We start from the raw sequence: 25,673 nt of genomic DNA on the forward strand, positions 1-25,673 counted from the left end.
CATCCTGAGCCTTTGCTTACTAGATGCCAGCAGCACCTCCCTGTTCCCACTCCCAAGCTGTGACAAGCAAAACCTATTCAGAGGTTGCCAAATGACCCTTGAGGAAGAAAATCACCCCAGATAGAGAACCACTGCCATAAAAGATGGAGATGTCATGGTTCTGATAGTTGGAGAATCGTTCAGAATCTCTCTCAATATACTTCCTTCTCTTACTGTTCTCTTGCATAGGTGCTACAAGTGACCAATCACAAAATTTGTGGCTGGTACTTAATTTCAGTTTTTCTAATTTTCTGTTACATAGTAGATTGCACATGGTCCTGTAATCCACCATTAGTACTAAAACACTGCTAGTCTTTTTTTTTTTTTTTTTTTTGAGACGGAGTCTTGCTCTGTTGTTCAGACTGGAGTGCAGTGGCATGTTCTCAGCTCACTGCAACCTCCGCCTCCTGGGTTCAAGTGATTTTCCTGCCTCAGCCTCGTGAGTAGCTGGGATTACAGGCATGCACCACCACACCGGCTACTTTTTTAATTATTTGTAGAGATGGGATTTCACCACGTTGGCCAGGCTGGTCTCCAACTCCTGACCTCAGGTGATCCACCCACCTCGGCCTCCCCACGTGCTGGGATTACAGGCCTGAGCCACCGTGCCTGGCCAATACTGCTAGTCTTTTAAAACATTCTTGTTTGTAGCATTAATAGTCATAACAACCTGATACATCCTCCATTTAGGTATTTCATTGCATGCTCATTTTAGTATTCTGTTACTGATATTTATCCTTCTTTGTATATACCAACCTTCCTCCACCCCCTCTCCAAACCATACAGACACTAGTCTACAGGAAGAATACGCTCAAGAAGACCAGCACCCAGTGGACACATGAGCTGTTATATGTCTAACTAGGTTCCTACTCAACTCTGTTTTGCAGTGAGAGCTTACAAGAAAATTGTAGAATTGAGACACCTCCTGGAAATTGCCGAGAGCAACTACAAACACTTGGGAGGCATAACAGAAGAAGATTTAAAGCGGAAGAAAGAACAGCTCGAGTCTGAAAAGTAATGTCCTCAAAACTTTAATGATTTGTTTTTAAATACCTCTGTAAATGCCATGTGAGGGTTTGTTCATCAGCAACTTTTTCTTTCATCTTGCCAAAGGGTGTTAGGTTCCATCCTGCTTTTCTCCTAAGCCCCCAGATGGCAAAGGAGTTAAGATTTTTAAATAATTGTGATAAAATACACATAAAATTTACCGTCTTAACCATTTTTAAGTATACCGTTCAGTAGTGTTAAGTACGTTCCCATCGTTGTGCAACCAATCTCCAGAACTCTATTCATCTTGCAAAACCGACATTCTAATGTAGTCTCTGAACATTTCCATCAGGCTACACTGCCCATTCATAAATCTGAGACTAGGTCTTATGTTCACTGATTATAGTACCCATCAGAGAATGCTCTTGCATCTAGAGGCAGTGAGCAAGTGCATGGTTGTCTCTACCTTTCACTTTCTGCACCCTAAATTGGCTCTCTGGATGATGGGTACCTCTCTAATTGCAGTTGGCTCTCTGTATCTGTGGGCTCCACATCGTGCATGCAACCAAACTTGGAGAGACAATAATCAGGAAAAAAAAAAAGGATGGTTGTATCTTTGCTGAACATTTATAGAGTTTTTTTTCCTTGTTATTATTCCCTAAATAATGTGCTACAACAACTTATACTACTACAATAAGTAATCTAGAGATGATTCAAAGTATACAGGAGAATGCATATAGATTATATGCAGATACATATGTACTATACCATTTTAATGTAAGGGACTTAGCATCTGTGGGTTTTGGTGTCTGGGGCTTCCTGGAACCAATTCCTCTTTGATACTGAGGGACTACTGTAGTTAATAGCTGCTGGGATAGAGGATGCCATGAGCTTCTTTGATCCTACTGTCTCTCTGCTTGTCTATCTGCTTTCCAGAATGGACAGGGAACAGAAAGAGATAGGAAACTCTGGATTTAATCAAACATGGGTCCGGAAAGAGAACCACACATGGATTCCCTTCTTTGTTCTCTGCTTTTCCTGCCCTTTCCTTTGGTTGCGTCTTGTTCCGTCACACTCTTAGAACTGCCTGTTTCCCTTTTTCCACCCACTTCCGAATCTAGCTCTGAAAGAGGTCTGCTAACTGTATTCAGAGTAACATCTAAATCTTTGATAAGGATTAATGTGGTTAAGCTGACATTTGGCTCTAGTTTAAAAGAAAGAAAATAAAAAATAATATAAGGATTAATGTGTCATTCTTCCATGGATGGGTACTTGGGAATTTAAACAGAAGGCAAAACATTAGGCCAAAATACTCTTTTTTTGTTTTTTTTTCCCTGCTACCCTATTAACTGAAACTATCTCTTGATGTAATTTTGATTTTAGACACTAGGAAGCTGTGGCAGACTGATTTTTTTTGTTTGTTTGTTTTAAATCAGGGGCTTTCTTGGTATCTCACAAATCATATCATATAGGTGGCTGTCCCCTGCCTCTATATTGTTTGAAGTGTTTTGAGATGTAGAATTTTTTTTAGTGTTAGCCTTGGTCTAAGAGCCTAGCTGAAAGTTCTTAGATTCCTTGTAGTCTAGAAAAGTACTTCATGGTGGAAAAATTATTTCCTACTAATGAGCTTTAAATTTTGGTTTCCTTTACTTTTCTCCTAAAGCAGATTACTATACTACCACTACAGCTATTTGTATTACTTCTAAGCACTAATATATGCTATGCACCAGAGAAGCCCCTTACATACTTTATCTCAGGCAATCCTCACAACTCCATGAGCTATACGGATTAGGACACCAAGACTTAATATAGAGGTTAAGTAACCTTGGGTAAAGTCACAGAGTGGGTAGAGCCAGGATTTGAGCCTAAGTCTATGATTCTAACCCTGTTTAAGATCATTATAATTTTAATAGTCTTTAATGGAACTTTTAGTCGAATAGTTATGGATTAGTCTCTCAGTGTGAAATATTATTAATGTAAGTGATTTTTGAACAGTTTTTTTTTTTTAAAATTGCTTTATGTTTGTGCCAGAATGCATTTTCATATCAGCTAAGATGGCAGTGTTTCTTCTAAATTCCACCCTGAGTGAGTTTTAATTCTCTAGCATTTGTTCTCCACTTTGTGTTAAGTGCATCTTTTTTTGTTTTGTTTTGTTTTTCTTTTTCTTTTTTTTTGAGACTGAGTCTCCCTCTGTCTCCCAGGCTGGAGTACAATGGTGTGATCTCAGCTCACTCCAATCTCCACCTCCTGGGTTCAAGCAGTTCTCCCGCTTCAGCCTCCCAAGTAGCTGGGATTACAGGCACCTGCCATCATGCCCAGCTAATTTCTGTATTTTTGTAGGGAAGGGGTTTCCCCATGTTGGCCAGGCTGGTTTTGAACTCTTGACCTTAGGTGATCTGCCCCCCCAGCCTCCCAAAGTGCTGGGATTACAGGCGTGAGCCACCACACTGACTTTGGTTTTTTTTTTTTTTTTTTTTCATTTTTAGTAGAGATACAGTTTCATCATGTTGGCCAGGCTGGTCTCAAATTTCTGGCCTCAAGTGATTCACCTGCCTCGGCCTCCCAAAGTGTTGGGATTACTGGCATGAGCCACCACACCTCGCTGTGTTAAGTGCATCTTAAGACATTTATTCTTTGGGTACAAACTCCTGATCTTAGATATAGTTGTAAAGAAAAACTGGACAAGTATTGGCTTGAGGGATATCTTTTGATTTTTGTTGTTGTCCATCAGTTAGACCAATCTCTCAATACAATAAAACATATTTGTGTTACTCTGTCCCAGGGATGATATTCCCTTCTTAATTGCGGAACTTCTTTTTTTTTTTTTTGTTTTTTGAGGCGAAGTCTTGCTCTGTCGCCCAGGCTGGAGTGCAGTGGCCAGATCTCAGCTCACTGCAAGCTCCGCCTCCCAGGTTCACGCCATTCTCCTGCCTCAGCCTCCCAGTAGCTGGGACTACAGGCGCCCGCCACTGCGCCCGGCTAGTTTTTTGTATTTTTTAGTAGAGACGGGGTTTCACCGTGTTAGCCAGGATGGTCTCGATCTCCTGACCTCATGATCCGCCCTTCTCGGCCTCCCAAAGTGCTGGGATTACAGGCTTGAGCCACTGCGCCCGGCCAATTGCGGAACTTCTAGGCTTCCACAATTAACATTCTTCCTCTCTATCCCCAATCTTAACCTTACTCACTTCTGTACCAGAGCTACTACTGTATATTCTTAGATTGCCCTTCCGGGACCCAACCTAACATGCCTTGGGAATTCTGTTTCCCCTCACCATCCAGCCATAAGGTAGAAAAATCCTGGTTCAAATTACGTCTCCTCTTGTCTGGATTATTGTGACATCCTCCTAATAGGTCTCCTACTTCCTGTCCCTGCCTTCATATCCCCCACTCCCCTACCCTGTAGTCTATTCTCAACACAGTATCCAGAGTAATCATATTAAAAGAGGGTAATCATATCATATCCACTGTAATCATATTAAAACAGTATCCAGGGCAATCATTACAGGTCAGATTGTGCCATTTTTCTGCTCGGACCCTCCAGTGGCTTCCCATTTCCTTCAGCGTAAAAGCCAAAGTCTTTACTATGATTTAAAAGGTCCTACTTACTCTGGTTCTCTTTTACGTCTCTGACTCACACTACTGTCCCTCTCCTTTTTCTTTTTTTAGAAAGGGTCTCACTCTGTCACCCAGGCTTGAGTGCAGTGGTATGATCACAGCTTACTGAAGCCTTGATCTCTTGGGCTCAAGGGATCCCCCCACCTCAGTTTCCCAAGTAGCTAGGACTACAGGTGTGCATCACCATGCAGATAATTAAAAAAAAAAATGTTTTTGGGGGTAGAGATGGGGGTCTCACTATGTTGCCCAGGCTGGTCTTGAACTCCTGGGCTCAAGCAATTCTTCTGCCTTGGCCTCCCGAAGTGCTAGGATTACAGGCGTGAACCACTGTGCCTGGCCTCTCTCTCTCTCTTTTTTTTTTTTTTTTTTGAGACAGAGTCTTGCTCTGTCATCCACGCTGGAGGGTAGTGGCATGATCTCAGCTCACTGCATCCACGCCTCCTAGGTTCAAGTGATTCTCATGCATCTGCTTCCCAAGTAGCTGGGATTTCAGGTGTGTGCCACCACATCTGACTTTTTTTTTTTCCGTATTTTTAGTAGAGACAGGGTTACACCGTGTTGGCCAGGCTGGCCTCAAATGATCCACCTGCAAATGATCCACCTGCCTCAGCCTTCCAAAGTGCTGGGATTACAGGCATGAACCACCATGCCTGGCCTCCCTTTTATTCTTTAAACGATTCTATCGCATTGGCCTGTTTTTCTTGTACTTCTTCAGGCATACTTCTACTTTAGGGCCTTTGCACTTGTTCCTTTTGTCTGGAATGCTTTTCCTCTAATGTCTACAGGGTTATCTCTCTTATTTTCTTCAGGGCTTGGCTTAGAAGCCCCTTTATCAGTAAAGCCTTCCCTAGCCACTGTATGAAATGTTAAGCTCCTCTTCCACAACATTTTATACTACTCTTTCCTGCTTTATTTTTGTTTTCTCCTTTAGCACTTACTACCTTCCAACATACCGTATATTTTACTTATTTATTTTCCTTATTGTCTGCATATCTCTACTATGCAGTAGTAAGGTCCAGGAAGGCAGATTTTGGGCCTTTCGTTCACCACTGTATCCCCAGTACCTAAGTCAGTGCTCGTTCGTAGTAGAACCTTAATACATATTTGTTGAATAAATGATTTCTTTGTTTTATTTGCCTTAAATACAATGCATGAATGCTTTCCACTATTAAAAATAGTTAGTTGACATTGGTGATTGATTTTTAAAAATTTTTGTTTTTGATAGGACCATCAAAGAACTGCAGGGCCAGCTGGAGTATGAACGACTACGTAGAGAAAAATTAGAATGTCAGCTTGATGAATACCGAGCAGAGGTTGATCAACTCAGGGAAACACTGGAAAAAATTCAAGTCCCTAGCTTTGTGGCTATGGTTGGTGTCCTTTTTAATACATTTATTTTTCTCAACAAATATATACAAGAGTGGCTAAGAGTACAAGCTTTGGGCTGGGGCTCTTTGGACGTGAATCCTGGCTATAGTCTTTTTTGATTTGGGCTACTCATTTAACCTTTTTGTGCCTCAGCTATAAACTGGCGATGATAACTTATACTTTCTAGAGCTGATGACAGGATTAAAGGAATATATGTACACACACACACACTATATGTAACTATGTAACTTTCTATATACACACATCTGTCTGTCTGTCTATCTATCTATCTATCTATCTATCTATCTATCCATCCATCCATCTATCTTCAAACAGCAGCCTGGTTCCTAAGTATTATTGTAATATTGTACCATAGAAGGAGAAAATATTCTCATAAGCAGAGTAATCAATAAGAATTCTAAGACAGCTAGAGGATATGTATATTTTAATATTCTAAATAACCAAAATAAAGTGCTTCGAATGGAATCCATATTTTCTTTCCATAGGGAAGTTTCTTCATCAGTCATCATGGATGAATTCTGTTTGAGGCTTGTGTCACCTCAAATCTGATCTATTAATATTATAGAATCTTCCTGGCTTCTTTTTATTTTGCACAAACTAGTCATTGGTCTCTTCAATAACCACTTTAAAAATATTAAAATAGGCTGGGCGCGGTGGCTCAAGCCTGTAATCCCAACACTTTGGGAGGCCGAGATGGGTGGATCACGAGGTCAGGAGATCGAGACCATCCTGGCTAACACGGTGAAACCCCGTCTCTACTAAAAAATACAAAAAAAAACTAGCCGGGCGATGTGGCGGGCGCCTGTAGTCCTAGCTACTTGGGAGGCTGAGGCAGGAGAATGGCGTAAATCCAGGAGGCGGGGCTTGCAGTGACCTGAGATCTGGCCATTGCACTACAGCCTGGGCGGCAGAGTGAGACTCTGTATCAAAAAAAAAAAAAAAAAAAAAAAAATATATATATATATATATATATATATATATAAATAATAAAACATGTTTGTTGTATAGTGTTAAAAACAAAATAGATGTTCCTTCTGACACTAAGTTCCACTCTCCAGAAGAAGTTATTGTTAACAATTTAGTACATACCATATTGGACAAAATTCTATCTATCTGCAAACATGTATGTGTATTTCTATGCATATGCAAATATAATCACTTCCTCAGTTTCTCTGGGTTTTGGTATCTCACCAGTGGTTGATTTTCCAAGAAATATAATTAACTATAATAATTAATCTATTCTCTTCATTTTGCAACCCTCTTCTTGTATGACCTTTAGCACATGGGGAAACTTTAGTATCAGAGAGGCCAGCTGTACAGTCATGTGTTGGTTAGAGGGCTACAGGACACAGTACCATTTATAACTTACTGCTTCCAATCAAATCTGTTACCTCTCCACCTTGTGGCAGGGACTCTGTGACTCCCAGTCTCCTCAAAAGTAGAAAGGTAAGTTGTTGTTCTTTGTTTTGTCTTTTTTTGACACAGGGTGTTGCTCTTGTCACCCATACTTCAGTGGAGTGGTGCCATCATAGGGCACTGTAGCCTCAAACTCCCTAGGTTCAAGTGATCCTCTTACCTCAGCCTTCCAGGTAGCTGGGACTATAGGCATGCACCAACACACCTGGCCAATTAGGTTTTTTTTTTTTTCTATAAGGTTGGGATCTTGCTTTGTTGTCAAGGCTAAGTTGTTGTTCTTCAGCTGCCTAGGTGGGACAATATTTTGGGGTGGTCACCCAAGCTGCACATTTTCTTTTGAACCATTCCAAACTGTCTACTTAGAAATGTTTTCTGTCTTTTAGCTATTTAGAAATTCTCTTTGCTTACTCAGAAGCATCTGTTCTCAGGTTGGATCTGGTTTCATACTCCATAGTTTTGCTTCCCTAAAACTTCACTTTACCAACAATGTGTAGGCTTTCAGGAGAGCTGTCTCAAGGTCCCTGTGCTCAGAATTCATTGTTTTTTGCATTCTTGCTTTAGGTTATACCTAATTTTTGTAAATAAGCAAATGTCACTGAGCTTTCATGGCAGCTGCAACTCTGGCACTGTTTATTTTCACTTACAAAAGCTTGAATCTCAATTTCCTTGTCTTTAAAATGAGGAATAATAATACCTACCTCATGGGATTGTATTGATGTTAAATGGAATATTATGTAGAAATCCTGAATGCGGTTTCTAGCACACAGAGGTATTCACTATACAGTAGTGGTCGTTGTATTATTTACTCCCTTTCTTTTTTTCCATTTTCTGTATTACAGATGAATTGATAGGGTCAGTGGATAAATAAATGTGTAGAGCCACATGCAGCTAAGGATAGGAATAATTTATTTGGGAGTCTAATTATATATAAAGTATAAGTAAAATGAACTTATCATTCAGAACTATAAATATGGAATCCTCAAGAAGCTCTTAAGTCTTTCTCCTGCCACCTTCTGGTCAGGACCTATGATTGCATTCTATTGTACTTTAAGATCCTCAGACCCCAAAATAATCAGCAATAGTACAATTTTTACTGAGAAAAAAATTCTTAGAATAGTTTCCTAGGATAGTTTGACATATATAAAGCACTTAAATAGCTTTTTGATAACAGCTGTTTTTATAGTACTTTCTCAGATATTATCTCATTTTAGTCTGCATCAACCCTATGAGGCGGTAGAATGATATATATATATATATTTGATCCTGTGTTATAAATGAGAAAGCAGAGGCTCAGAGAAGTTGAGAGTCTTGTTAGAGCATACAGCTAGTGTAAGGCAGGAGCAAACTCAGAATCTCTGCCTCCAGATTATATTTTTCTAATACTTCTGTGGAAATTACTATCAAATCCATACTTTAGTACTGTTGTCCCCACCAGGGCTCCCCACCTGTATTTCTCACTGCTCGTCAACTGGACATTTCCACCTGAAATTCCCGGTGGTGCTTGAATTTAAAAAAAAAAAAAATGTTCAGAACCAAGCTCAGTATCAAGACCAGATTCTCTCCCCTATCTCTGCATTTAAATTAATGGCATCACTATTTTCTCAACTACCCAGTCTTGGACTCTTAATGATTAGCCATGTTTTCTCCTTTAGGTCATACAAAAAGTGAGCCCATCCCGTAGGTGGGAACATGCTCTCTACTTTCACTGCTTCCCTAGTTTAGGTTTCTATATCTTTCTATCTGAACTACTGTGATAGAATTTTGGTATTTACTCCTTCCCTATCCAAATCCATTTGACTCACAGTGGTCAGCTTGATTTTCTTGTCACTCCTTGGATTGAAAATCTTCCTTACCTGAATAAGTACTGATTCTTCAGTTTGACATTCAGCCCTAACCTACCTCACCAACCTTATTTTTGTCTATTCTCCTACATATATTAATAGCTTATTTTTTCTTAAGCTACCCTATGCTTTCCCATCATTAAGCCTTTGTTCAGTTTGTCCATATACCTTGAAAACTGCCTGTTGACTCTGTAAAATCCCCTAGGAACCGTCTCATTTATCACCCCTTTCCTAGTCTCCCTGGTCACACGTGATCTCTCCTTCCATCAAGCACCTTGTACTTGTCTGAGGGCTTCTCATCATTTGTAGTACAGCATGATTGGGCACTTAGTTTACCCACAGTACTGAAAATCTAAGTTTTATGAGATCATTTAACTTATGTTAATAACATCATCTTGGTCATCATTAACAACAGGTTTTGAGTATATTGGGCTTAGTGTTAAGACTTTATATTCAGCAGATACCATCTTCATTTTACAAATGAAGAAATCAACTCTCAGATAAAATAAACAATTTATAAAGTTACAAAGCTTGTTAGATGGCTAGCCATGATTTCAACCTGTCTAGCCCCAAGTCTATGCTTTTAACACCACTTGTTACTGCTATTATAAACCCCTCACACTCCCTCTTTCTGTGCTTTTAGGAACATTTATTTTGAAAATGTTTCTTTGAAAACTTCTGATGATAGCTTTTTTTTTTTTTTCTGAGACGAGTCTCGCTCTGTTGCCCAGACTGGAGAGCAGTGGCGCGATCTTGGCTCACTGCAACCTCCACCTCCCAGGTTCAAGCAATTCTTTGCCTCAGCCTCCCGAGTGGCTGGGAGTACAGGCGCCCACCACCATGCCTGGCTAATTTTTTTGTATTTTTAATAGAGACGGGGTTTCACTATCTTGGCCAGGCTGGTCTTAAACTCCTGACCTTGTGATCCACCCACCTTGGCCTCCCAAAGTGCTGGGATTACATGTGTGAGTCACTGTGCCTGGCCTGATGATAGCTTTTTAATAGGGTTAATTTACTTATGAAAACTTAAAAATTGGTAATAATTTTGTTAAAATGTTACACTATAAGTTCAAACATATATTTCAAGATATGTCTTAAATTGGAAGTTGAGATGATAAAATATAACATAGGATATCTTCATGACCTTGGGGTAGGAAAAAATGGGTAGACTGGACTTCATTAAAATAAGACTTCAGTTCATCAAAGATTATATGAACAGATTTGAAAAGGCAAGCCAAAGTGTAGAAAAACATATTTCCTTTCTTTCTCTCTGCTTTTCTTTCTTCTCTCCTATCTGAAAAAGTTGTATCCAGAATATATAAAGAACTTATGCAAATCAATGTGAAAAAGACAGTCCAGTAAAAAAACTGGGCAAGACTTGCATAGGCACTTCACAAAAGAAGATATCCAAGTGGGCCAGTAAACATGAAATTGTGCTCAAAATCACTGGTTATTAGAAATGTAAATTAAAACCCAAACAAGATACCAATATATACCCATCAGAATGGGAAAAATTAAAATGGACGCTACCAAATGTTGGTGAGGATGTGGAACAACTGGAGATTTTATATACCAATGGTGGCAGTGTAAATTGGCTTAACCACTTTGGAAAATTAAATTCCTAGTGGAATTAGTACATGTTTCTTTGTGTACACAGGTGGACACCAAAAAATATATACATGAATGTTCTTGTCAGCCTTATTATATATATCTCTCAAACTAGAATCATCTAAAAATTCCCTCAACAGTAATAATCAATACATTTTGCTATATTCATACAATGGAATATTATATAGCAATGAAAATGTATGAATTACTGCTCTACACATCACTACGAATGAATTTCACAAACACTGTGCTGACTAAAAGAAAGCAATATGAAAGAGTACATACTGTATGATTCCATGTAGTCCACAAATCAGTAAGATAAGTCAGTAGTGCCTAGGAAGGGGCAAATGGAGGCTTCTGGGATGCTGGTAATATCCAGTCTCTTGATCTCAGTCATGGTCACAGGGGTGTGTTCCCTTTGTAAAAATTCATTAAGCTGTACCTTTTTTTTCTTTGTGCTCTTTGATATATATATTGTACTTAAAACATTAAATTTAAACTAATGTTTTAAGTATTTTATATATATATATATTTAAATATATACTTAAATATAATGTAATAGCTTTGGCAGAGCTGTCTGTCCACAGAGAGATTTATGTAGCACTGAACTCATAGCTTCTGTCTCCAGAACCAGTATTATTCAGGAAGTCCTTGATCTACAGCTTTGGGCCATGTTTGCTAATCAAGAATGGCCAACCGGGAACTGGCAATATTCCACGGTTACCTTCCATGTTTCACTTAACCTTATTTTCTACCTGCAAAGGTCTGGAACAAGGTTGAACTTTGATATGGTTTCTGCTGGGCTTCTCTCTGACCTATGACATCCTAGCTTATATACCTAGAGTGGCCCGTGGAGTAATTTGAGGATTTCAGGGAGTTTATCCACATTCAACTCTTGGCTTGGGGAAGTTCTAAAAGTTTGTGATTTGCCTTTCTTTCTCTTTGTTTATACTCTACTTTTTTGGGGGAGAAGGGTTGGTTTTGACACTGTTAAGAGTCTGTACTGGTAAGCAAGAAGGTGGAATTCTCTTATAGTTTCATATGCTGTCTAGAATTTTCAGAGTGCATAGGCTTTTTGAAAAATAAGAATTCCATATATCCCAGCAATAATTGGTAGATCCACAAAGTCAACAGTTTTATGTGTAGAATTTTAATCTGTTCGACAAACCTGTTAATTCTTTCAGGGTAAAAAAAATATACATTTTCACCACAAGGATTTTTGTCTAATTTTGTTGTAGTAATAGACTGCATTTACATTTAGAATTGCTTTTGGTGCTTAAGCATTATGATTCATGTATTTAGTATCTTAATATATAGTTCTGTTGAGCTTAGGAGAAAACATGTAATAGGGAGAAATATACTTGTTGGCTATAATGGAAGATAAAGAAACGAGTAATCTTGGTGAAAAATGTTGTCCAAATGCAGAAACTTTTAGGAATTTGGAGATATGGAACCTTCAGTGAACAATTATGGAAGGCCTGTTGAATGCCAAGCACATATTTTCTTTTGAAGTAGTTGTATTTTAAGAATTGGTTTGATAGAACAAGTTACATATTTGGTGTTAGGAGGGACTTTGTTATTTAACCACTGTTTCTAGAAAATTTGGAATCCTTAAGGTCTCTTCTAATATATAAAAGGTAAAGAAAAATAAGTATTACTGTCTTTGGAAGTCTTTAATTAATTTTTTTGAGACAGGGTATCACTCTGTACCCTGGCTGGCATTCAGGGTCATGATCTCGGCTCACTGCAGCCTCCACTTCCCAGGCTTAAGCAATCCTCCAGCCTCAGCCTCGTGAGTAGCTGGGACTACAGGCATGAGCCACCATGCCCAGCTAAATTTTTTCTGTATTTTTTGTAGAGAGGGGGGATTGTTGTCCAGGTTGGTCTCAAACTCCTGAGCTCAAAGCGATCTGCCCACGACAGCCTCCTAAAGCGCTGGGATTACAGATGTGAGCCACCATACCCTGCCTGTTTCTGGAAGTCATAACTCTTATTAAAGCACTGGAAAATTGGCTATATCTGACAAGTAGCCACCTCTTCCCCCTAAATTTTCTATATTCTTTCTGTAATTCCATCTAGTTAGATTAGGTTAAACTCCTGCCCCACCTGAGTGTTTTTCTTTTTTCTTTTGAGACAGGGTCTTGCTCTGTTACCCAAGCTGGAGTGTAGTGGCACAATCTCGGCTCACTGCAACCTCTGTCTCCTGGGTTCAAGCGATTCTTATGCCTCAGTCTCCTGAGCAGCTGGGATTACAGGCATGCATCACCAAGCCCAGCTAATTTTTGTATTTTTAGTGGAGATAGGGTTGGCCAGGCTAGTCTTGAACTCCTGACCTCAAGTGATCTGCCTGCCTTGGCCTCCCAAAGTGCTGGGATTATAGTCGTGAGCCACCGCACCTGGCCTCATCTTTAAAATATTTGTAATGCTACTCACTACACTTTTGTATCATATGCATACAGTTGTATCATATGCTAAGTCCCAATCAAAGGTTTGTTATTTTTCTTCAGACTAGCCGCTAAGCTTTTTTTCCAAGAGAAGAGACCATCTGTATTACCCTATGCCCACAAACACCTGGCCACTATAAGAGAAAGCTAGAAGTTTATCCTACTCTCAAGTTTGCAGCTGAGGGATATGGGAGGGACCAGATGCATGGTTGTTTTTCCAGGCGGTGTTGGATAATGGCAGCTTACTTCCATGTTCACACACTATTGAATTAAACTAACTGGACTCCTTAGAAAAGGTGTGGGCAGGAACACCCTGGGGAACTAACTCCAGCCATGGGCTCTCCCCAGGGACATGGTCCTTGTGCTGTTCTTGGAGCCTCTGTGTTCAGAGCTGTCCTGCCTAACTAGATGCAGAGCATTTTTGATTGGAAGAATTACTCAGAGATAATTAACATCTAGTGACCACTCATTGTGTTTCTAGTCCTGCTTGCTCCTTACCATAGTATTTATTGATTCTTCCATGATGCGTCTTAAGAATACCAAGATGGACAAGAAATATTCAGAAACAGTGAGACCAGGAGACCAGGCAAAGTGTACAATGAGACTAGAGCAGTAGAGGGATCCAGTACAAAAACAAAAGAGGGAATGGGGAAGCTAGGGAATGATTCGCAGCACTATGGGACTGGCAAAAGAATCCAGAAGATGACATACTAACACTTTCAGTTACCAATATCTTGTTAAATATTAGTGTCTGGGGATCTTTAGGGTAGAGATAAAACTGAATGACATAACACTGAAAATTGGCTATATCTGACAAGTAGCCACCTCTTACCCACTAAATTTTCTATATTCTTTCTCTAGTTCTTAAGGTGCCTCATAGTCATACGATTCAGCACAATATAATACACTGGTACTTCAGATTTGGGAATTTATTCACATAAAATCCTAAAAGAAATTTAATCAGAGTTGAAAATACTAGCATGGTTAATTTTTTTTCTTTTGAATAGGCAATGCAGAAAGACGAAAATGTGTGCTAGCATGAAAATTGTATTTGACCCTCTTTTCCTTTATAGGAAGACAGTGCTTCTTGTGAGTCAAACAAAGAGAAGAGGCGAGTAAAAAAAAAGGTTTCTTCTGGAGGAGTGTTTGTGAGAAGGTACTAAGTTAACCTGCTAGATTTTTCTCTTTCATTAAAAAAATTGATATAAATGTAAGTCTATACAAACTCTCAGAATTACTCTGATATGCTTCTATTCCAATTCTGAAGGCAGAAATGTTATATTAAAGAGATTTAGAGATTTTTAAAATGACATGGACTCAGTTGTACACCTTCTCCTGATATTATTCTTATATATCTCTACACAGGCAAGACAAGAGATTTATGAGTAATTAATTTTACAAGTATTTACATAAGCTTTAAAATATTAGCTGGTATAGTAATCAAAAGACATCTAGTTATATTTCACTTTCTTTCTTTTTTTTATTTATACTTTAAGTTCTAGGATACATGTGCATAACGTGCAGGTTTGTTACATATGGATATATGTGCCATGTTGGTGTGCTGCACCTATTAACTCGTCATTTACATTAGGTATATCTCCTAATGCTATCCCTCCCCCAACCCCCTACCCCACGACAGGCCCCGGTGTGTGATGTTCCCCACCCTGTGTCCAAGTGTTCTCATTGTTCAATTCCCACCTATGAGTGAGAACATGTGGTGTTTGGTTTTCTGTTCTTGCGATAGTTTGCTGAGAATGATGGTTTCCAGCTGCATCTATGTTCCTACAAAGGACATAAACTCATCCTTTTTTATGGCTGCATATATTCCATGGTGTGTATGTGCCACATTTTCTTAAACCAGTCTGTCACTGATGGACATTTGGGTTGGTTCCAAGTCTTTGCTATTGTGAATAGTGCCACAATAACCATACGTGTGCATGTGTCTTTATAGCAGCATGATTTATAATCTTTGGGTATATACCCAGTAATGGGATGGCTGGGTCAAATGGTATTTCTAGTTCTAGATCCTTGAGGAATCGCCACACTGTCTTCCACAATGACTGAACTAGTTTACAGTCCCACCAACAGTGTAAAAGTGTTCCTATTTCTCCATATCCTCTCCAGCACCTGTTGTTTCCTGACTTTTTAATGATCGCCATTCTAACTAGGTGTGAGATGGTATCTCATTGTGGTTTTGATTTGCATTTCTCTGGTGGCTAGTGATGATGAGCTTTTTTTTCATGTGTCTGTTGGGTACATAAATGTCTTCTTTTGAGACATGTCTGTTCATATCCTTTGCCCACTTTTTGATGGGGTTGTTCTTTTCTTGTAAATTTGTTTGAATTCTTTGTAGGTTCTGGATATTAGCCCTTTGTCAGATGGGTAGATTGCAAAACTTTTCTCCCATTCTGTAGGTTGCCTGTTCACTCTGATGGTAGTTTCTTTTGCTGTGCAGAAGCTCTTGTTTAATTAGATCCCATTTGTCAATTTTGGCTTTTATTGCCATTGCTTTTGGTGTTTTAGACATGAAGTTCTTGCCCATTCCTATGTCCTGAATGGTATTGCCTAGGTTTTCTTCTAGGGTTTTTATGGTTTTAGGTCTAATATTTAACTCTGTAATCCATCTTGAATTGATTTTTGTATAAGGTGTGAGAAAGGGATCCAGTTTCAGCTTTCTACGTAGGGCTAGCCAGTTTTCCCAGCACCGTTTATTAAATAGAGAATCCTTTCTCCATTTCTTGTTTTTGTCAGGTTTGTCGAAGATCGGATGGTTGTACATGTGTGGTATTACTTCTCAGGGCTCTGTTCAGTTCCTTTGGTCTACATCTCTGTTTTGGTACCAGTACCATGCTGTTTTGGTTACTGTAGTCTTGTTGTATAGTTTGAAGTCAGGTAGTGTGACGCCTCCAGCTTTGTTCTTTTGGCTTAGGATTGTTTTGGCAATGAGGGCTCTTTTCTGGTTCCATATGAACTTTAAAGTAGTTTTTTCCAATTCTGTGAAGAAAGTCATTGGTAGCTTAATGGGGATGGCATTGAATCTATTAATTACCTTGGGCAGTATGGCCATTTTCATGATATTGATTTTTCCTGTCCATGAGCATGGAATATTCTTCCATTTGTTTGTGTCCTCTTTTATTCCATTGAGCACTGGTTTGTAGTTCTCCTTGAAGAGGTCCTTCACATCCCTTTAAGTTGGATTCCTAGGTATTTTATTCTCTTTGAAGCAACTGTGAATGGGAGTTCACTCATGATTTGACTCTCTGTTTGTCTGTTATTGGTGTATAAGAATGCTTGTGATTTTTGCACATTGATTTTGAATCCAGAGACTTTGCTGAAGTTGCCTGTCAGCGTAAGGAGATTTTGGGCTGAGACGATGGGGTTTTCTTAATATACAATCTTGTCATCTGCAAACAGGGACAATTTGACTTCCTCTTTCCCTAACTGAATACTCTTTTATTTATTTCTCCTGCCTGATTGTCCTGGCCAGAACTTCCCACACTATGTTGAATAGGAGTGGAGAGAGAGGGCATCCCTGTCTTGTGCCAGTTTTCAAATGGAATGCTTCCAGTTTTTGCCAATTCAGTATGATATTGGCTGTGGGTTTGTCATAAATAGCTCTTTATTTTGAGATACGGCCCATCAATAGCGAATTTATTGAGTTTTTAGCATGAAGGGCTGTTGAATTTTGTCAAAGGTCTTTTCTGCATCTATTGAGATAATCGTGGTTTTTGTCTTTGGTTCTGTTTATATGCTGGTTTACATTTATTGATTTGCATATGTTGAACCAGCCTTGCATCCCAGGGATGAAGCCCACTTGATCATGGTGGATAAGCTCTTTGATGTGCTGCTGGATTTGGTTTGCCAGTATTTTATTGAGGATTTTCGCATCAATGTTCATCACAGATATTGCTCTAAAATTCTTTTTTTGTTGTGTCTGTGCCAGGCTTTGGTATCAGGATGATGTCAGTCTCATAAAATGAGTTAGGGAGGATTCCCTCTTTTTCCGTTGATTGGAATAGTTTCAGAAGGAAACTGTTTTGTACAGCTCCTCTTTGTGCCTCTGGTAGAATCTGGCTTTTTTTGGTTGGTCGGCCGTTAATTATTGCCTTAATTTCAGAGCTTGTTATTGGTCTATTCAGGGATTCAACTTCTTTCTGGTTGAGTCTTGGGAGGGTGTATGTGTCCAGGAATTTATCCATTTCTTCAAGGTTTTCTAGTTTATTTGCATAGAGGTGTTTATAGTATTCTCTGATGGTAGTTTGTATTTCTGTGGGGTCAGTGGTGATATCCCTTTTATCATTTTTTATTGCGTCTATTTGATTCTTCTCTCTTTTCTTCTTTATTAGTCTTGCCAGCGGTCTATCAATTTTGTTGATCTTTTCAAAAAACCAGCTCCTGGATTCATTGATTTTTTGAAGGTTTTTTTTGTGTCTCTATCTCTTTCAGTTCTGCTCTGATCTTAGTTATTTCTTGCCTTCTGCTGGCTTTTGAATGTGTTTGCTCTTGCTTCTCTAGTTCTTTTAATTGTGATGTTGGGGTGTCAATTTTAGATCTTTCCTGCTTTCTCTTGTGGGCATGTAGTGCTATAAATTTCTCTCTATACATTGCTTTAAATGTGTCCCAGAGATTCTGGTATGTTGTATCTTTGTTCTCATTGGTTTCAAAGAACATCTTTATTTCTACCTTCATTTCGTTATGTACCCAGTAGTCATTCAGGAGCAGGTTGTTCAGTTTCCATGTAGTTGAGTGGTTTTGGGTGAGTTTCTTAATCCTGAGTTCTAGTTTGCACTGTGGTCTGAGAGACAGTTTGTTATAAGTTCTGTTCTTGTACATTTGCTGAGGAGTGCTTTACTTCTAACTATGTGGTCAATTTTGGAATAAGTGTGATGTGGTGCTGAGAAGAATGTATATTCTGTTGATTTGGGGTGCAGAACTCTGTAGATATCTATTAGGTCTGCTTGGTGCAGAGCCGAGTTGAACTCCTGGATATCCTTGTTAACTTTCTGTCTCGTTGATCTGTCTAATGTTGACAGTGGGGTGTTAAAGTCTCCAATTATTATTGTGTGGGAGTCTAAGTCTCTTTGTAAGTCTCTAAGGACTTGCTTTATGAATCTGGGTTCTCCTGTATTGGGTGCACATATGTTTAGGATAGTTAGCTCTACTTGTTGAATTGATTCCTTTACCATTGTGTAGTGGCCTTCTTTTTCTCTTCTCATCTTTGATGGTTTTAAAGTCTGTTTTATCAGAGACTAGGATTGCAACCCCTGCCTTTTTTTGTTTTCCATTTGCTTGGTAGATCTCCCTCTATCCCTTTATTTTGAGCCTTTGTGTGTCTCTGCACGTGAGATGGGTCTCTTGAATACAGCCCACTGATGGGTCTTGACTCTAATTTGCCAGTCTGTATCTCTTTTAATTAGAGCATTTAGCCCATTTACATTTAAGGTTAATATTGTTATGTGTGAATCTGATCCTCTCATTATGATGTTAGCTGGTTATTTTGCTTGTTATTTGATGCAGTTTCTTCCTAGCACTGATGGTCTTTACATTTTGTCATGTTTTTGTACTGGCTGGTACCGCTTGTTCCTTTCCATGTTTAGTGCTTCCTTCAGGAGCTCTTGTAGGGCAGGCCTGGTGGTGACAAAATTTCTCAGCATTTGCTTGTCTGTAAAGGATTTTGTTTCTCCTTCACTTATGAAACTTAGTTTGGCTGGATATGAAATTCTGGGTTGAAAATTCTTTTCTTTAAGAATGTTGAATATTGGCCCCCACTCTCTTCTGGCTTGTAGAGTTTCTGCCGAGAGATCCAGTGTTAGTCTGATGGGCTTCCCTTTGTGGGTAACCCGAGCTTTCTCTCTAGCTGCCCTGAACATTTTTTCCTTCATTTCAACTTTGGTCAATCTGACAATTATGTGTCTTGGAGTTGCTCTTCTCGAGGAGTATCTTTGGGGTGTTCTGTATTTCTTGAATTTGAATGTTGGCCTGCCTTGCTAGGTTGGGGAAGTTTTCGTGGATAATATCCTGAAGAGTGTTTTCCAACTTGGTTCCATTCTCCCTGTCACTTTCAGGTACACCAGTCAGACGTAGATTTGTTCTTTTCACATAGTCCTATGTTTCTTGGAGGCTTTGTTTGTTTATTTTTACTCTTTCATTTTATTTTTTATGTCTATTTATTTTATTTATTTTTATATATTTTTATTTTTATTCTTTGTTCGTTTTATTTTTACTTCTTGCTTCATTTCATTCATTTGATCTTCAATCACTGATACTCTTTCTTTCAGTTGATCGAATCGGTTGATGAAGCTTGTGCATTTGTCACGTAGTTCTCATGCCATGGTTTCCAGCTCTATCAGGTCATTTAAGGACTTCTCTACATTGTTTAATTAGCCATTCGTCTACGTTTTTCAAGGTTTTTAGCTTCTTTGCGATGAGTTTGAATCTCCTCCTCCTTTAGCTCGGAGAAGTTTGATCATCTGAATCCTTCTTCTCTCAACTCGTCAGTCATTCTCCATCCAGCTTTGTTCTGTTGCTGGCGAGGAGCTGCATTCCTTTGAAGGGGGTGAGGCGCTCTGATTTTTAGAATTTTCAGCTTTTCTGCTATGTTTTTCCCCATCTTTGTGGTTTTATCTACCTTTGGTCTTTGATGATGGTGATGTACAGATGGGGTTTTGGTGTGGATGTCCTTTGTTTGTTAGTTTTCATTCTAACAGTCAGGACCCTCAGCTGAAGGTCTGTTGGAGTTTGCTGGAGGTCCAGTCCAGACTGTGTTTGCCTGGATATTGGCAGCGGAGGCTGCAGAAGAGTGAATATTGCTGAACAGCAAGTGTTGCTGCCTGATCGTTCCTCTGGAAGCTTCGGCTCAGAGGGGTACCTGGCCGTGTGAGGTGCCAGTTTGCCCTACTCGGGGGTGCCTTTCAGTTAGGCTACTTGGGGTCAGGGACCCACTTGAGGAGGCAGTCTGTCCTTTCTCAGATCTCAAACTCTGTGCTGGGAGAACCACTACTCTCTTCAAAGCTGTCAGACAGGGACATTTAAATCTGCAGAGGTTTCTGCTGCCTTTTGTTTGGCTGTGCCTTGTCCCCGGCTATGCCTTATCTCCAGAGTCTACACTTGGCTGGAGTCTACAGAGGCATGCAGGCCTCCTTCAGCTGCAGTGGGCTCCATCCTTTTCGAGCTTCCTGGCCACTTTGTTTACCTACTCAAGCCTCAGCAATGGCGGGCACCCCTCCCCCAGCCTTACTGCCACCTTGCAGTTAGATCTCAGACTGCTGTGCTAGCAATAAGGGAGGCTCCATGGGCGTGGGACCCTCCAAGCCAGGTGTGGGATATAATCTCCTGGTGTGCCGTTTGCTCAGACCCTTGGAAAAGCACAGTATTAGGGTGAGAGTGACCCGATTTTACAGGTGCTGTGTGTCATGGTTTCCCTTGGCTAGGAAAGGGAATTCCCTTACCCCTTCCACTTCCTGGGTGAGGTGATGCCTCACCCTGCTTTGGCTCTCGCTTGGTGGGCTGCACCCTCTGTCCTGCACCCACTGTCTGACACGCCCCAGTGAGATGAACCCGGTACCTCAGTTGGAAATGCAGAAATCACCTGTCTTCTGTGTTGCTCATGCTGGGAGCTGTAGCCTGGAGCTGTTCCTATTCAGCCATCTTCTATTTCTTTCACTTTCTAGAGAGTACCCTTCACTTCTAGTGTGGATATATTTAAAAAATTTTTTTTTTCAAATGATATAACTGCAAGATTTTTAAGAGTATAGAGAAAAGGCAGATTGGTCAGGATAAGAAACACTTGGCTTTAGTTTTTCCTCTTTTTCCCTTTGATCTCAAAGATTAGTAGTGCTTGGCTAACTAAAAAACAGCTATGGCTTTTCAGTTCAGTTCTGACTTCAATTCCCTCTTTTTTCCTACCCCCTCCTCTTTTCTATTCTCTTCCTTCCATGAGCTAGGAAAGATTTATGACTCTCTTGGGGCCAGCTGTGTCGCTCTTGTCTCCCCTTGAAGAGCTGTCACTGATTTTGGGCTTCCATGGCAGCAGCCATCTCACCATTCCATAGACTGCCCACCCTTTGGACCCTAGCATGTACTTCATGTGGATACTAAAGTCATTCTGACCTACTATCACCAGAAATAGTTTGCTGTGACAACAGTGCATTTGATTGCTGAAACCAGTTCAGCAGGTTAAGGGTCTGGCCCAGTAGAGCAATGCTTGAGACAGGGTAAATCTGTCCAATTCTAGAGTTCAGTGATAGGAAGCTTACTGGCCTTAAGATAAAACCCATATTCTCTTGCTGAGCACAGTGGCACACATCTGTAGTCCTAGCTACTTCGGAGGCTGAGGCAGCAGGATTGCTTGAGCCAAGGAGTTCATCAAGGCTAAAGATGATCGTGCCTATAGTCACTGCACTCCAGCCTGGCAACACATGAGACCCTGTCTCTGCAGAGGCAGAACCTGATCCCATAGAAGCAGAATAGAATGAATGTCTCTTCAGATAGGCTGGTCCCAAACAGGAGTGGGGAGGAAGTGGGCTAATTGCGCCTTGTTTCCCCTATTAGATTTACAATTGGGTAAGTCACTTTACCTAGGGCAGACTGGATAAGGGGATGAAGAATGACGACAATGTTAGGCTACTGGAGCTTCCTTCCCATGGAGGAAAGACACATTCCCTCTTAATATTTTAGAGTATTTTAAATCTTAACAAACAGACCACTAATTTATTTACTTGCTTAATGTCTCTCTTCTTCACTAAGATTGTCAATTCAATGAGAATAAAACCATGTTTCTCTGTGCACACAGGGACTAGCATGCTGTTTGGCATATAGCAGGCAGTCATACTGGTTAATTGAACAAATGCAGTGTACTTTGTTACAGTGGACTTTAATATATATGGTCACTTATTAATTGGCCCAGTGAAAATTCATGCACAACGTGCATGAACTCTCTTAGGCAATAGGATTGTGAGATAAAAATGAACCAGAATGCAACAGGATAATGTCAAGAGTTTTTCATTTGAAAACAAACCAGCAGTTAGATTTCTAAGGAAAATATAGTTGGAAAGCCTCTGACTCTCACTCACTGGACCATATGGACCAATCTCTTGACTATTCTATGCTGCAGATTCCCTGTTTATAGCTAAACAAATGACAAGGTTATTTTGAATAACTGATTTTGTCCAACTTTTATAGCTATTACCAAGGCATTATGAAATCAAAATGTTTACTTTTTGGTCTTGTCTTCTTGATCTGGATAAAACTGAAAAACTAAGATGAAAAGGACATTTTAAAATTTCTTTGAAATTACATGTGGTTTACTTTGTAAGAAAAAATATACATCTAATAACAAAACTAGAATTTAAATTTTCCTATGAGTTTCTTGAGAGTAGGTACTAGATATCAATAAATGTTTGCTGAATTTAAGTCATTAAGGAAAGCTTTGTTTTATGTAATAAATTTAATATGGGTTAACTTAAACTAGATTAAGAAGCAGGGATAAACTGGTTTTTGAGTATCAAGTATTTTAAAAATAAATACATGTAATAATCAGAGCTCAATATTTAGCAACTCTACAGATTTCATATTAAGTGGTGTACATTTGCACTAAAGCACACATTTATTTATGAAATGGAGTCTTGCTCTGTCACCCAGGCTGGAGTGCAGTGGCGCTATCTCAGCTCACTGCAACCTCCCCCTCCCAGGTTCAAGCAATTCTCCTGCCTCAGCCTCCCAAGTAGCTGGGATTACAGGCATGCACCACCACGTCTGGCTAATTTTTGTATTTTCAGTAGAGACAGGGTTTCACCATGTTGGCCAGGCTGGTCTAGAACGCCTGACCTCAAGTGATCCGCCTGCCTCAGCCTCCCAAAGTGCTGAGATTACCAGTGTGAGCCACTGCGCCTGGCCTATCAATCATTTTAAAATTTATTGTTTTAGTTCATTACCAAAAAGAACTCAATCTCCAACTATATGGTAAGTCACTTTTAAAACCCACACAACTTTGTTGTAAACAACTTTGTTGTAATAATCTTTTATTTTATAGAAAAAAATGTAATTATGCAATGGTTATATCAGGAAAGTTAATTCAGTAATAAGTATGTAGGCTAGGGAATAGTTTTCAAATATTCAACCAATACCAACAAAATCCTGTATGATTTACACAATTGTTCAAACAAACACAAGGAAACTGGTTCGATTTCTATGAACTATCAAAAAGGACGAAATGCTCTTCTATCTCAAACCAGGTCTGAATGACAGCTTTTCAATATACTAAAGACACACACAATAAAGACAAACTATCTCTTTCTAAAATATTCTTCTTTTAGTCCATATATACTTTGAATAATCTTGTGTAGTAAATTTTTGCTGCAACTGACAATGTTCAAAGTAAATCTCTCCTGGTTTGGTGTTCTAAGAAGCCAACAGCCATGGCAGTATGAGCATTACTACTACTTCCAGAATCTATAAAATCCCAATGCTATTGCCAGGCAAGTAAACACCGAAGCTGTGAAAGGAAGAAACTGTGTTATAGGTCTTGTATTTGTATTATTTTGCAGAGCTAACGAGAATAATGTTATCTTTAAGTGAAGAGCAAAAAACAGGAAATCCAAGCAATTTTCTATCCTGTTTTTTATTCCCTAGAAAATTAAGGATGAAAGACATTCTTTTTTTTTTTTTTTTTTTTTTGTTTGAGGCGGAGTCTCGCTCTGTCGCCCGGACTGGAGTGCAGTGGCCAGATCTCAGCTCACTGCAAGCTCCGCCTCCTGGGTTTACGCCATTCTCCTGCCTCAGCCTCCTGAGTAGCTGGGACTACAGGCGCCCGCCACCTCGCCCGGCTAGTTTTTGTATTTTTAGTAGAGATGGGGTTTCACCGTGTCAGCCAGGATGGTCTCGATCTCCTGACCTCGTGATCCGCCCGTCTCGGCCTCCCAAAGTGCTGGGATTACAGGCTTGAGCCACCGCACCCGGCCAAGACATTCTTAAGGACAGACAGCATTAATGCCCAATTCTTAAAAGCACCTGTATATTCAAATGTAAATTATATGTCATTTAGAACATATAAACTATTTAAAATCATTAACATTAGCATTATTGACTACTTTAAATAATTTATAAGCTCTAATTTCAGATCTCATGATAAATGAAATCTTTCTTGTATTAAAAATTATGTAGTTAGGCTAGTAAAACATACGTATATCTATGAGAAGAGAATTTTAATTGCCTTTTCAGTACATTTTAAAATAATTTCTCATAATTCTTAAAAAAATCTTAATAAAAATTCTTTAAACTCAATGAGGTAGAAGAAAAGGCAGAAGAAGCATCAGGTTTTTAAAATAATTAATATACTACCTGTACTTTATGTTACATAATTTTGGATTAAAAAAAAATGCAGTTTTCCCAGCTTTTAGAAGGTAAATCTGTGTGTGGCCTTTAGGGACTCCCTAGTTTCCAGTTTGTTTAAAATACCAATGAATGAATTTTAAAAACAAGTTAGAGACGAAGAGAAAACTTTTATGAATAAAGACACAAGAAATTAGCCTTTCAAAGTAAAGTTATTCATAATGTATAAACTCATTTGTACACCATCCCATTTGATCCTACTACTTACTGAAACTTGGTTAATGATAAGATCATTTTCTCAGTTTTAATAAATAAATGGGATTAGGCATCTCTAAGAAATACAGAGAAGGACATTTGAGAAGTAATAACACAAAGTTTCTTGTCTTACTGCCACTGGGCAATTATGTATTTTCCCATTTGATCCTGCTACTATTTGCCATGTGTCGGTTAGTATGCTAGTACACTGAGCAATTACACACTAACCATGAGATTGGTTACAATCTTGTACAGATTGTTGTTGTACAGATGAGGTAATACACCCAGTTATATCGCTAGCAAACAGTGGAGCCAGGATTTAAGACTTAAGTGTACTTGGGCTGGGCACAGTGGCTCATGCCTGTAATCCCAGCACTTTGGGAGGCCGAGGCGGGCAGATCATGAGGTCAGGAGATCGAGACCATCCTGGCTAACACGGTGAAACCCCGTCTCTACTAAAAACACACAAAAAAAATTAGCTGGGTATGGTGGCGGGCGCATGTAGTCCCAGCTACTTGGGAGGCTGAGGCAGGAGAATGGCATGAACCTGGGAGGCGGAGGTTGCAGTGAGCTGAGATCGCACCACTGCATTCCAGCCTGGGCAACAGAGTGAGACTCCATCTCAAAAAAAAAAAAAAGGCCGGGCGCGGTGGCTCAAGCCTGTAATCCCAGCACTTTGGGAGGCCGAGACGGGCGGATCACGAGGTCAGGAGATCGAGACCATCTGGCTAACACGGTGAAACCCCGTCTC

The 25,673-nt window shown here is 39.6% G+C and overlaps 2 protein-coding genes across 11 annotated transcripts in view; one reads left to right on the forward strand and one right to left on the reverse strand.

Moving 5' to 3' along the window:
- The window catches only part of ANKRD42 (ankyrin repeat domain 42), a 100,292-nt gene that overhangs the window by 58,981 nt on the left and 15,638 nt on the right, over nt 1-25,673 (forward strand). The window contains exons 10-12 of one of the 5 annotated variants that reach the window (XM_033206028.1): nt 927-1,053; nt 5,867-6,011; nt 14,413-14,495. In XM_033206028.1, the coding sequence (XP_033061919.1) occupies nt 927-1,053; nt 5,867-6,011; nt 14,413-14,495 (355 nt within the window). Of the gene's footprint in view, nt 1-926; nt 1,054-5,866; nt 6,729-14,412; nt 14,650-25,673 lie in introns of those variants that run through there. The other 4 variants (XM_033206029.1, XM_033206031.1, XM_033206030.1 and 1 more) reach the window with 4 other exon arrangements.
- CCDC90B (coiled-coil domain containing 90B) overlaps nt 1-25,673 on the reverse strand; it is a 49,522-nt gene that overhangs the window by 1,680 nt on the left and 22,169 nt on the right. For 2 of the 6 annotated variants that reach the window (XR_004435953.1, XR_004435952.1), the window contains exon 10: nt 23,693-23,831. The exons of 1 other annotated variant lie outside the window; for it this stretch is intronic. Coding sequence is in view for 3 of the 5 variants with exons in the window: in XM_033206033.1 (XP_033061924.1) it covers nt 24,270-24,346 (77 nt within the window). In the remaining 2 variants the exon portion in view is untranslated. Of the gene's footprint in view, nt 1-1,141; nt 1,180-23,341; nt 23,832-24,215; nt 24,347-25,673 lie in introns of those variants that run through there. 3 more of the 6 variants (XM_033206036.1, XM_033206034.1, XM_033206033.1) reach the window with 3 other exon arrangements.

This window comes from Trachypithecus francoisi, unplaced genomic scaffold (assembly GCF_009764315.1).
Source record: "Trachypithecus francoisi isolate TF-2019V2 unplaced genomic scaffold, Tfra_2.0 Lachesis_group8, whole genome shotgun sequence".
Classification (NCBI taxonomy): Eukaryota; Metazoa; Chordata; class Mammalia; order Primates; family Cercopithecidae; genus Trachypithecus; species Trachypithecus francoisi.